Source organism: Egretta garzetta, unplaced genomic scaffold (assembly GCF_000687185.1).
Source record: "Egretta garzetta isolate BGI_Z169 unplaced genomic scaffold, ASM68718v1 scaffold151, whole genome shotgun sequence".
Lineage (NCBI taxonomy): Eukaryota > Metazoa > Chordata > Aves > Pelecaniformes > Ardeidae > Egretta > Egretta garzetta.
Genome location: NW_009258615.1, coordinates 2,243,553 through 2,257,709, shown reverse-complemented (window position 1 = coordinate 2,257,709; position 14,157 = coordinate 2,243,553). Strand labels below are relative to the sequence as shown.

The 14,157-nt window shown below is 40.6% G+C and overlaps 1 protein-coding gene across 3 annotated transcripts in view; it reads left to right on the top strand.

Moving 5' to 3' along the window:
* The window catches only part of LDB2 (LIM domain binding 2), a 223,100-nt gene that overhangs the window by 160,594 nt on the left and 48,349 nt on the right, over nt 1–14,157 (top strand). For all 3 annotated transcript variants that reach the window (XM_009648029.2, XM_009648028.2, XM_035903479.1), the window contains exon 3: nt 9,186–9,358. In XM_009648029.2, the coding sequence (XP_009646324.1) occupies nt 9,186–9,358 (173 nt within the window). The remainder of the gene's footprint in view (nt 1–9,185; nt 9,359–14,157) is intronic.

Sequence of the window (14,157 nt, the reverse complement as noted above, 5' to 3'; positions counted from 1 at the left end):
GCTTGACTTAATACAACTGGATGGTTTGCCTGTTCTTTGTCTGTTCCTTTTGGTGTCCTGTCATTTGAATTTTATGTTTTTGCCTTTATTTCTTGAGACGACTTTTCTGGGTATCATTTTCCGTACTGTGTTGGTCCTTTCTGCTGGTACAGATTGCATTTGTTCATCTAAAATGCCTGTCCTACACAATTTCCATCATTTTTACGGTCTTACATTTTGTCATTTTCTGCTTGAGTTTGGTTGTGGTTTGTTATGCTTTGACAGTGGTTTGTCATGCGGCTGTGAATAACCTCTTTGGCTTGCCTTTAAAACTTTCTTCTTTGCAGTTGTTGAACAAAGTTAACTGAAATACTCTTTCTTCAAACAGAATGATTAGCACAGCCAGAAGCGTGAGTGGCTGTATACTGCTACCAGGCAAACCATTTGTTCTGGCTTATTCGCATTCAGAGTGCACATTTTTTATGCAAATATAAATATTCTCTTCGGTAAAATATTCGTGTATAGATTTTTGCTGGAGAGTGATGGTTTTGATTTATAAGATGTGGAAGTTTTACAGTTAAAACTGGAGCTTCCTCATCTAAGGTATGTCTTTTGTCTGTGGAAAAAGAATATGGGTAACCCCCACAAACACTTCTCCCCTCCAGCCAAAAAAATGAGCTTAGAACATAGGCTTCCTCAGAAATGTGCTGGCCATGAGAAATTCTGAATTGTTCAATGTGGAATAAGGGTCTGGTCTGCTCGGTACTACTAGAAACCTAATTCAGTTGTTTAAACAACAAACTGCACAGACTCTGAGTTTTCATTTTACGATCAGTTAGCAGATTCCCTGAGTTCTTAGTGTTGTCACTGCATACAGAGCGAAAACTTAAAGCTTGAATCTGCGACAGAACTGTGCAGGGCCAGTGCTCTGCTATTTGAGCTTGAATTTGGAGGTGCTGGTTATGAGACCCGCAGGAAAGGAGCTAAGAGTTCAAGCTGACTGCAAGCCAGCAACGTGCCATTGCAGCAAAGAAGCCAGCAGCCTCCTTGGCTGCAGCAGGGAGAGTCTGAGGGGGGTGATCCTTCCCTCAGTGCTGGTGGGACACATCTGGAGTAGGGTATTCCGTTTGGGCTCACCATTTAGAAGGAAGACATGTTTTTACTACCAGAGAAGAGCCATGAATATGATTAAGGGCTTGGAGGATCTACTGTAAGAGGAGAGGCTGAGGGTGCTGAGACTGTACAGCCTGGAGAAGGGGCATCGATGTGTGTAAATATGCGATGGGGTTGGAGTAAAGAAGACAGACTCTTCTCAGTGTTGTCCAGTGAAATGCATGAGGCATTGGGCACAAAGTGAAACACAGAAAATTCCATTTAAACATGAGAAAAAGCATTTTCCTCGAAGGATAGTCAAACACTGGCACAGGTTATGTAGAGAGGTTGTGAAGGCTCCGTCCTTGGGGATATTTAAAACCTGACTGTACACAGTCATAGGCAACCCACTGCAGGTGACCCTACTCTGAGGGGGGGTTGGACCAGACGATCCCCAGAGGTGCCCCCCAAGCCCAGCTGCCATCCCATGCAAGGGATCTTGGGCTCTGCCGCTTGAGCTCCACATCCCCTGGTCCACACTGCCTTAGCCCGAGGCTGAAATACTCTAGGTAGGAAGACTGAAATTTGTAGTGAGCAATTCTTTAAAGACTGGTAGTGTGCTGCCAGTGTAATTAGGAAAGGGTTGGGAGGAAACTTTACTGTAATAGGTAAGCTGGCAGAGCCTTAATGAAAAATGACGCTGATGCAGTTTAGCTCTGTACTGAGACACATAGGGCTTTTTATAGTTGTTTTCTGACTATTTTCACCAAAATGAATTATAGTAAAATATCATCTCTCTTTAGAGAGATGGCGGATTTAAGGCTGAGTTGCAGATTATGCGTTTATGAGAATAGGGGTCATAAGGTGTGGGGAGTTAAACTGAGGTCTCATTGTCGTGAAGTTTCTGTTACTTGTTCTTGACTCAAGTGTGGTTTAGAGGATTGAAGTGCTAGTTACAGGCTTTCGAGAAAGGGAAATACACTGTCTGCTGAATCACAATTATACAGGCAAATCCTCACCAGGGTAAAACAATGTTAGAAAATAATTATTGGAGAAAAGGCAGCATCAAGCCTAACACCATGTTTGAATGACACAGGATAGAGGGAACTGGAGAGGGAAACCTAGACATTTACAATTTTATAAGCTTTAGTATTTTGGGTTGTAGCTTTTAACTGTAGGCAGTATTATTGACATAGAATAAATAAGATATTGCAGATACCATGAAAGTGTCAGGGATCAAAAGAAAAACACCCCAAACCATTGGGTTCTGGATGTGGGAAGGATTCAAGTCACTCAGTCACAGAGCTGAATCCATCTTACTCATCCCACTTTGCAGTTTTGTTACAAAATTGAGGACAAAGGCAAAATGGTTGGAAACTTTAGATTTCCCCAATTTCCATGAAGTGCTAAGTAGATCATTAAAGATACAAACAAAATTGTAAAGACAGGAGAAGAATGTATATACAGCTAATTTTACTCCTCAAAAAGCAGTGCTTTATTAGCGATATGAAGATCGTACTTCCACTGTCTTCTGAACTTCATGAGCTTAAAATCTGTAATGTCTGTAGATTATACAGATGTTTTCTGAATGTTTAAATGCAATATAGTCCATTACTAGTATACTACTAGTGACAGTATACTAATATACTCTAGTATATCATTATTATTACTACTGTTGTGATAGACTTCAAATCATACACTTAATTTTACTTAATATTTAATTTGTATAAATAACTAGACATTTCCTGTAAGTGGAAATTAATCATATATTGTAAGTTTTGTTCTATAAGTAGTCTAAATGATAGGAGCCCAATCTTACCCACTTAGATAGGGAGAAAAAAAGGACAGGTCTGTGTGTGCCAGATTCTGCCTTGGATACACGTGGGTGGTTTAATCAACATGGCCCACACGTCTCTGAAACAGAATTTGGACTTAGACTGTCTTTTCACTGCCTTTCATGCCATACTATCAATCTAACTGTAGCTTTTCCTGGGAATTGACAGATTCATGCTGTTTGGGTTTGAATCCGCTCACCAGATAAGGTCTTCTAAAGGTGGAGGAGCGTTCCCACGAGCAGCCTGCCTTGTGGCTCTTCCTGAGAGCAGGTCACCGTGCTGAAAACTGGAGCTTTACTGTTGCCCAGCTTCATGGAAGGATCCCTCCCTCCATGTCCCAGCCAGATGGACTGTGTCTGGGAGGGAACACGCCTCATGTGCTATTTCACTGGGGCAAATGTGGGCAAACAGAGCTATAGGCAGAATATCAGCAATGGCATCACTATGTAACTCCATGAAGTTTTGCTTTGTACTGTTTTGTTTATTTCAGTTAAAAAAACATATGTAAATGAACATGCCAAGCTCTGGCCCACACAGATGTCAATTAGCCATGCCCAGAGATGTCAATTAACAATTAACAGAAAGCTCAGGCTTTCTTCTGCTGTGCTCAGGAAGCTCATTTGCAATCAATGGGAAGTCTTCTGGCTTCCCCAGCCCTTACGTCTGGCTGAGGGAGAGTTAGTTGTAGCATCTCCATTTAATTAGTGAGATCCAACTGTGATAATCTCTCAAGCAAGAGACTTTCATGGTCTGCCTAGTGCTTTACAGGACAGCTCAGCATGTGGCATTGGGAGCCAAAAAAACCCACAGCCCCAACCAGTGGAGCTCCTCAAGCCTATCCATAGCACGTAGACAAGATAGTCAGCTGCAGGCTGCACCAGAGCTTCCAGACAGAGCCCCTTTAAGCTATAGGCACAGGGTAGTGTTTTCATTCTGTTGCTGATTCTGTGGAACTTTTAAGGGCTTTTTATATTTTATGGTCTTATATTTATCTCTGTTTTGTTAGTTATTTTATATCCTAGCTCTAATTGAAGACATAGGACTTGACAGGATTCAGAACTGCAAAAACCAGCCTGGAAGCAATAAAACCAATATTTTTGTTTCACTGATTAACACTTCCATTGCTTCACTTCTATACCAACTTGGCAGTTATCTTACATGGTGTGTATGTATACGCTAAATCCAAGTCTCTGCCCCTGACAGCTTCTACTGTAAAGGCAACACATGAGCAGGTCATTGAGCAAGGAGGGGTTTGCTATCAAGCCTTGCTTCTGCAAAGAGGCCGTGAACCTTCATTCTGTAGAGAGAGCATTGAGATTTTGACAGCCTATCTTTGGGACACAAAGGGAGGAAGTGTTCTTCTATTCCTAGCCCACAAATAATACCAGTTTCCTGTGAACTAGAAAAACATGTTTACTTTCTATTTTATTCAGATCTTCCTTGGGAGAAAAAAAAAAGCCAGCAGTACCATCACCACCACATGGTGTGTGGTGGTACCACAATTACATTACAAACTATTTTTTTAACTGGCTTTCTGCCTATGGCTAGTCTGAGTCTGACAAAAACCCTGAACTTCACAAATTATGGCCATTCCCACCTAGATTGTTGGACTTTCTGGCTCAATTTGGGAAGGAAAAATAGTTTTAGACTTAAACATATTCCTGAGAGAATAAAGTATTTTAAACTCAGGCAAACATATTAGAAGGGAAAATAAATGAAAAGACAGCATGAAAATAAGGATTGCTAGGATCAGGATGACAGAGGGGCACACGAATCGTTACTGTTGCATGCCCAGGCCAAAAAAGAGGAGCATGACCCAAGTGCCTCCTTCCCCAAGAGTCAGGCCTTGGGTGATTTAATGTGTCGGATGGTTTCATTCTTTTCTTTAGAATTCCCCAGGAATGATTCTTAAGAAGTTATATATAATATAACTGTTACTGACCTATGAAGCTTCTTGCCTATGTTCATAGATTGAATTAACTGATTTCTGGACCACTCACATTTGGGGGAGTGTCACAAATCTACCTGTCTTACTTCAATTCTAAAATTGTATTTAGGTCTCTGATCCACCAGAAAGGTACACAAAATCACATGTAGCCAAGCCATTACACCACTGAATAGGCTAAAGGTACATCATTCCAGTGGATGACAGCATTATATTTTGTGCAAAACAGTCATCACTTCAGATATGTCTTTCTTATAGACATTTTCATAAAAATAACTGTTACCTGTTGCTAAATCCAGCTGATCTTTGTTAGTTTGCTTTGCTGTTTGGGGATTTGCTAGCACAAATGAAGCCAACGTTAAGGGGCAGTGCCTGCCTTGAGTGGGAAATTGTACATCCTCAGATACTCAGCTAGGGATGAAGGATGCTGCCCAGGACAAAATGATAATTTAAAGCAGCATTCCAGTGATCTGGAATTAATGCCTGAATGCTGAGGGGCAGGTGAATTTTCCTTCTAGTATATCCAGTATCTTACAATGCTGGGTGTCACATTTCACACTGTTAAAAGGTCTTTTCTGGGTAATGTGACTGGAAGAGCCTGTTAGTATTTGTGTAGATGCAGGTATGAACCTACGTCTGCTTTCCTAAGCCTGAGTACTGGGCTCAGAGACTCAGCTTCTGTAGTCGTGGCTATTCCAATGTATTCTTGCAGGCAGATGATATACCATCTCTTATTAATATTGTTTGATAAGTCCCATTAAAAAGTCTTCTTTCTACTTATTTATAATTTTGCCAAACTTGACCCAATAAGGGTGAAATTGGTTTTGCTTTTAGCTAGTTCTTTTTTTATTTGAGCCAAAAAGGATTCTCCTTTCCCCCCAAATGGACAAATATCGTTTTGTCCATGTTACAAAAATCTTGCAATTTTGTTTTTCAAATGCCCAAGAATCTGTACGCTCTGGAGTAGGGTTGCTCACCTTTGTGGCCGGGGTTTCCCTTTTGTCCTCTTTGTGGAAATCTGACTGAATTTAGCAAATGTATAAATACTTGGGGGAAAAAAGCACCCATTCTTGGGGGAAAAAAGCACCTATTCTCAAGTACTCAGTGCAGGCTTTACTAGAGTTTGACAGCTAAAACTTCCATGGACTCCCTTTCCCAGGAACGTAGTAAGGCTCCTTGTAGGAGCCCAGTGGGGCTATCCACATGCCAGCTGCAAAGAGTAGCTAGACCTGTCAGCTCAGGGCTATGTGGACTTGTGGACATTTCCACTGCAAAGTCCGCAGGGAAGGCTCAGCCAGTGCTGCATGCGAGAACAGGAGGTCCGTCCTTCTCCTGCACTCCAGGAGGATGCAGCTGGGATCCAGGTGGCCCTGCAAAAGAACCAACTTGACCTGAATGTGGAGGAAAGAAGAAGGAATAAGAGGAAAGAAAATAGAAGGGAATAAATCAGGGCAAGATGACACTGATGTGGGAGAGGGGAGAGGAATAGTAACTGGGAGGGACATGGTTTAGTGGTTCAGTGGTGGGATGGCAGGGTTAGGTCAACAGTTGGACTTGATGATCTTAAAGGTCTTTTCCAACCTAAACAATTCTATGATTCTGTGATTCAATTCATACTCCTATGCCCAGGAAAGGATTGTATGTATGCACGCAGCAGACCTGGGGGTGCACGCATGTATGTGCTTGAATGCTCACATACACAGTTATGTTTTGGAGGAGAAAAACAGTCAAGGAAAAGCCCTTCACACTTCAAGTACACAAGGTTTGTGATGATCCCTAGACTTTATAAGAGCTGTTCCACAGCCTTTTGTTGTTCTTGGAAATACCGTCTCCTGCACAAATAAGCTTTATTACTGCTGTAGAGAGTTTCATATTTATCCTAGAAATTAAATGATCTTTTTAAGCCATTGAGTGCTTCAGGAAGAGAACCAAAACCTTGAAACAGCTTCAGTCTTCTGTGGCAAGGGAACGTGATGAGCTGAGGACAGGTCTGCTTATTAATGCAGGTTTCCGTGAATGTTTCTTCTGGAAGTGAATATTAGCTATACTTGTTTATGCTGGACATTTGCATTAGCTGATTTCAATTTTACAGGCAGACAGGGTCTGCATGTGCATCTGTTGTTGAAAATCAGGTTCCATGGGGCATATCCTTGTGTGCACCTCTATTCCTCTTCATCCTTTTGGTCCCCCACTTTGTTGTTCACAGTAGCATATCCCTGTGGCAAGCATAGATAATGCTTACTGGGAAAAGCAATAAGTATAAGGTGGTTAATATATTTCTAGCCTTCTTTCATGTGCTGTAGCTGTGAATACAAGGCAAAAAGCCACACCATATGACCATGCTACTTTAGGAATGGTCTATAAACTGCAGTTAAAATAGTTTCAAGATATTTATGCAGTGCATAAGTCACATGAATAGAGGTTTATCACAATCAGTAGGAATGCTGGATTTTCATATCACACATTTGCTGCTTAGGATGATTAGCAGGAAATTTAATTTGCACTAATTAGCCTTAGGGGAGCAAGAAATTAACTTGATGGGTAAATTGCACGTTTTACTATATACCATACCAACATGGAAAAATTTGAGTTAAAGCCTGAGTTGAGTCCTATGCTGATACACTGGACTTCAGTTTTTCTAAATTAAATTAGAAGACTGTAGAAAATTAATATATGCATGGTGAGTGGGTGGGTTTTTTTAGGCACTAGAGTCACAGAATAGTCTTGTTCAATGTATTCATTGAATTGTCAGCCACTTCCAGAGAGTGTGGTATATTTTTGTACATTAAATTATATTAATCTCTAATATTACAGCAAAAGCTTTAACAAGTCCTAATTTTCTATATTTGTATATTTTCATTATATAATGTGTGTTATGACTGCACATGCAATATTCCACATTGTAATGCACAGAGCAGAAACAGTTTTCACAGAAGTACTGTGAAAACGCCATACTTTTTAATTTACAACACCCACTTGCAAATACATTTTTAGGGTCAGGAGCCTTTGTTCATATACTGGCAAAATTCCTATGAAAATAATTTTTTTTAGAAATTACTCTTGAAAGTGTACAGCAAATGAGGGAGGCATGAGTCACCGCATAGTCCTAATAGACAAATAAGAATTAGGAACTAATAACTCTAATCTTGCCTGTTGATGGGGACTTTTCTGTCTCATTCTTCCAAAACAGTTTAGATCTCTTGGGTTTTCCCTCTGTAAAATGGAGGCAATTTTTATGTATCCACCACTCAGAATTACTGTGGATTGATTAATGCATGCAAAGCAATGAGTCATTTGGTATGGAAGTATCAGTCTATTATAAAATGAAGTGTTCTGTCATACCAGGCTTGTGGTTGCACCCAAATTTATCTGTAAAAAAGGGGATGGAAAGCATCAGTTGCATACAAGATAACTGCCTTTGATGTCGGTGCTTCTGCTAGTTTGTGTGTCTGAAATAGAGCCAGAAGCTCACTATTACTGTTAAGGATTTGGAGTTAGACCTTGTAGCACTTACCTGCAACTGCTATTGAAGTGAGAGGTGTGAGTTCAGTGAGAGTTTTGACTGAGTAAATATTGCAGAACTGGGTACCTTGAGTCCATAGTTCGGGGCTTAAGTGGTGCATGTCAGCTAGTTCAGGTGTCTGCTCAGACTTTCTAGCCCGTGACATAAACACTTCTGGTCTAAAGAGAGATCTCAGATAGACCTGTGGGTAGTCATATATTGTGTAACATATATCGTATTGCATTCTCGGGTCCTTCTTCTATCCCCAGGACTCTGATTTCTCAGCAGTAGCTCTCCTATTCAATCAAGAGTGTGTGTGCACGTGTGCGTGTATGTGTGGGTGGGTATATATAAATATACATGTGCCCACACACAGACAAACATATATGTGCACACAACGCCCCTATATAAATGTGCTTTGCCTTTTTGGGTGAATGAATGTATTTCTGTAAATGCTCACCACTTGTATTTATACATTTATGAGTAATATCCAACTTTCAGTCACAATTGACACCATGTGGCTTTCTGTATAATAATTACTTTGGGACAAAACCCCTTGCAGATGGTTTCAAGAGTGACTCTAACTCACCATCAATGTAAAAAGATTAAATAAGATGAGCCCACTCCCTCTGAATGGAGTAAGCCATTTTCATTGATTTCTATGGGAGCAGGCACAACTTCATTTCTACAGCAGACAGAGAACATGTATTATATTCATTAAATGAAAGTTTGATTTCATTGCGCTTAAAATTATTCATGTTCTGTTAGCAAATGATTTGAGATTTTATAACCTAGAGCATTTGCTGAATTCTGCTTTGTATTTTCCTCACAGCAATTGGAAGGACCCTCATTCCTCGTTATTTTAGCACTGTCTTTGAAGGAGGTGTAACAGACCTGTATTACATTCTCAAGCACTCAAAAGAGTCATACCACAACTCATCCATCACAGTGGACTGTGATCAATGCACCATGGTCACTCAGCATGGAAAACCCATGTTTACCAAGGTAACAGGGAAGACTCAATAAAGCATGTTGTTCGTTTGGGTTTTTTATTGGTTTTTTTTTTCTTTTTCAGTGTGTATAAGGGTGAAAAATACTGGCTGTTGCATTTTTCTGGTAGACTGAGATTATTTCTAATACTGAAAACCCTTGAAGCCATTTAATTACTATTTTCTATATTCATTATGTGACTGGAAAATTCTGTGGGCATCCTCTGCAATTCTCCCAGAAAGACTGCAAGAGAAGCACATAATGCCAGGTTGCTAGAACCACCAGCTGTACATGAATTAAATTCTACCTGCCCATCTTCTTTTCTCTGGGCTTGATTTTAAAGCAACAGTGAGATTTCACATTGCTGGTACCTACCATTTGGGGTTGTATGCTTTACATCTGATACTTACCCAGTCCAAGGACTATAAATCTCTAGGAAAATAGTGATTTAATACAGTAGGATGCCAGTCCAAAGGGCAATGAAGTCAATGGAAGGAGTCAATTGATTTAAACATGCTCTGGATCAGGCAGTTAGTGAATATTCAATATTTGTAATTGATAGTGAATTATCTTCGTGCATTGGACAATTCTAGTTCTGTAATTAAACTGAGTACCAGATATTTATAAAAAACAGTACCAAAAAAGGTGGAAAATAAAAATGAAACCAAAAATTTTCTTATATTAAAAAAACCAGTAAACTGATTTTCAAAATCAAAATGTACCCTTTAATAAATTAACATGAAATTATGATTTTCCATCTTGTACCTGTTCATCTGTATGAATTTTAACCTTTGCATAGAGAAAAGGGCAAAAGGAGAAGGGACAGGAGGAGGAGATAATCCATCCATGTTGCCCTTGGCCTGCAGGACCATGGAGGTTTTAGAGCCAAAAAAGGCACCAGCTCTTGACAGCATCATGACCACATGGCTTATGCTGTTTTAGCATGTATGTGAGTCCCATCCCTTCATAGTATCTTCCCTGACAGCTTCATGGCTCTTGGAGTGGGGCTCAAAGAAGAGGGAGAGGAAGCTGCTGGTGTGCAGAGCGCTGGTGAGCTGGGAGGTGTGCATTGAATGGTGTCATCGTTCCAGCCCTCCCACTCCCCTTGTGACTTACATGGACACACAGACACAAACAGAGGCAGAGAGAGAGAGATGCAAAGAGACCAGATATTCCTAGGTAGCACCTCTTTGCCGTGAGGGGTTGTGCACGCTGGCTATGTGCAGAGGACGTGACTAGGATATACAGTAGCTGCTGCTTCACATAGCTCCCTAAAACGATTTCTGTCATTGCCCTTTGTGTTAGCTCTAATGCAATAGCAAATATTATTTTTTTTAATCAGTAAACAAAACACACTTTTCTTGTTCCAATTAGTTTATTTTACTTATCATAGCAGCACATTACAGTGTTGCAACTTTGGAAAGGAGACTAGTATCCAGCAAGTCAAAGATACACCAGCAGCAGGGACCAGGCTGGGTGCAGACCTCGTGTGAGGGGGGGCCACCATCGCCTCCCATGGCACCGTCCTGTTGTGCACAGTGAGACCTTCTGCATCCACTGCAGCCCTGGCAGCGCACGGCCTGCTTCAGCCCCCATGTTTCTGTCACGGACTCCAATATAAACCTCTGCATCCTGGTGGAAAAGTTCAGGTGGGGATGTGATTTGGATTCTAGGAGGAAAATCAGGGAGGGTTAATGGCTGCATGTTGAAAATATGACTGTGTTAGTAAGAGCCCATTGCTCTCAGAAATAAGTTAGAGCCAAACATTTCCTCAGCTGCGCGTGTGTAACTTCTAGCAGATACTGAGGGCACAGATCTTGCACCCACAGGTAAACTCCTACCACAGTATCGGTGGTGGAACAGAGCAGACCTCCCATAGAAAGCAGCACTCCAGTGGACCGTGTAGCTCCTTAGATCGTGTCTGAATTTGGCCCGATGAAACTACCACAAGAGGGGTTTTTTAATGCGAAAATACAAACTAACTGTATTTGTTAATAGCTGTTTCAGTTTCACAACTTGTAAGCTACAAATTTGCTAACTTCTAATGTAATGGGCTGAAACAGTTCTCCTCACGTATTGAATCAGGAATCCACAGCTGCATTTTATTCATTTCGACGTTTTCCTAGTTAGAGTAACTCGCTGCATACTGCAGTATTGGATGACTATATAAAATGGCATTTCCAATTTTTTTTTCAAACAAATATGGCTAGAACATGCCCAAGAGTAACGCTATGAATAGTCCAGCTTGTCTTTAGAGTGCAAGAGGTCCTTGTGAAGTGTCACACACTTTGAAATTGTTTTACCAAGGTATAAATAAGTAGTATAAAGAATTCTGTACAGTTCAATGGCATGACTTAAATGTGGTAAAAGAAGAGACTGAAGCCCTAACTACCCTGTTTGTTTACCTGGCAGATGCTTCATTTTTTTTCTCCAGGTAAAGGAAGGATTTAGGAGTCCTCCTAAGTTTCTGTTTTCACCATGTTCACTGACACTACAACTTTATGTGTAGGTAAAGTGTTTTTCTGCAGCTAGGGATGTGTATTTATATTTCCCGATAGATTGGCAGAGGCGAGCTTTGCCTTCACCACTAGAGCAGTGAGCACCCTGGATTCGAACCATTCTCCTCCTGCACCCAACAGTGGGGCCATCAGCTGGATTTTATAGGTGAAGCCCTTGAAATTGAGTGATTTTAATCCTCACTGACAATCTCAGGCATTTCCAAGAATTGTACAAGCTTTAGGTTTCTTTTCAAGCACAGAGTCAGTTTTGAGAAATGGCCGTTAATAAAAGGGCAAGAGTTTTAAAGGATGTCCAGTGTTAGGAGAGCGAGACTCTGGGCAATAAGGCACAGGGCCAAGGTTGGTTTTCATGGGCACGAGCAGTTGAAATTCCTACAATTAATAAGTGCAGTGAAGGGGTTAAAAAGCTATTGGTTAGTTTGAGAAATGTTCTTTTTTAGTTTTTTCCTGGCCTAGTCTAGAGCAACCACGTGATATACTGAATGCCTGCCAGCCTCTTTCTTGTTGATCCTCCGGAGACCATCTGTGCTGGGGGCATTGATTAGAGTGTGTCTGCTGGGATTACATCTTTTCTGTTGCCATGCCAACTAATCAGCTGATTTTGGTTACCACAGAAACAAAATGTCAGAGCTCACAGTACGGTAACATGAATTCAGCACAACAGAAAATGTTTTCTTAATTGGAGACCCTTTTGTTTTTTTGGATTCTATGTAAAAGGCAGCTTTAAAAAAAAAAATTAAAAAAGAGGCCCCTTTAAAATAAGAACTGCACCAATTTTATTGATTAAAAGCAATGCGTAAAATTCTGCTCTACATAAGGAAATTAAAATCCTTTATAAGATGTATAAATTTTTACCACTGTGATATGAGGTATGTGTTTCAGTTTTTCTATTAAAATTTGTTAATGTCAGTGCATAAAATAAATCTGTTAAGAGCTGTGGGGTTTTTATCTTAACAGAAGAAATATTTGAGAAGCCACAGGTATTATTATAAAAACTATTTTAAACCTGAAATATTTTCATGTTAACTGGTCAGTAATCAGGTTCTTTGACCTCAGCATGGTAACATTAATATAAAATGTTTTTCTTCTTGTATGAACCCTCATTTTATGCACATGTGTGTACCCCTGTGTAATTTCTTATCATAGTGCAACTGATGAGAAAATCAAAATCGGGGTCAAGTGACAAAATAAGTCACTTTAAAAATTTGAAGGCATCACTAAGGTGTGTTGAAAAGGGCAGAAGAGAACCTGTTGCAAGACCCTCCTTCATAGGTCTACATTAATTTGTCTATATAGTATGCCTGTTAAAATCGCCTGCATGTTTTTTGCAGAAACAACCAGGAGGAAAAGCTATGATGACGTTAAGTGAACTGTTAACCAGAAAACCCACACATTGCCCAAGTGGGAACAAGCCAAGCCTGAGTTGGGGCTTGTAAAAGGGCTCAATAGGCTCAACTGAATCTAGGATGGCTAGTTGTTCAATCAAATGTTAGTTGTACTAAAATTAAAGTTGCAGGAACCTTTTCTTTTGAAAGCCATTACACCCTGTTTCTACAATATCTCTGTATCCTGCACATGCAAGTTTACTTTGAATAGGAGTTGTAAGTCTAAACATCCAATTTAAAGAAAAAAATCAACAACAGAGGGAGTTAGTTTTCAGATCGTGCATCATTTATAGTACTTCAGTTAGGATACCACGCCGGGCATGTATTTTGCACCTTAGAGACCACCACAGGGTTTTTTCCACATAAAGTTGCAAACAGTTGTTTAAAAGTCCCCAGTAATTTATTTTACTTTTCGTTCCAGGTAGTACCCACTTGCTGCATTTATTCCTCCCATATTTTCTCTCCTTTCTCAGACCAGACCCCTCACAATGCTGCATGAGGCGCTTTCTGGGGAAGCCGCTCCATTGTCCATGACTGCAACCTCTTCTCTGCTCCCCTGGCTCCCAAACCTGCCAAGGCAATGCAGCTCATACAGCCCGGTGGAGACAACCCCACCTGGCTTTCCTTGGAAGGGTGGGGTTAATTAAAGTAGATAGGAAATGAAAATTAAAAATGGGATAAAATTCCTGGGAAAGACAAGAATGCTTGGAAAAGACAAGAAGGGAAAAAACAGGAAAAAAAATCAGGTTTGGCCACAGGCATTCCGGGCTCTGCGTACTCCAACTGAACATGAAAGGAAGGTTTATATGCCAAGCTATTGTAAGGAAAGGGCAACATAAAACAGGTTGGGAATGACTGGTTCAGCAACCTGACATCAAGTGCGCGCAGTTGTACCACAGCCACCTCCACT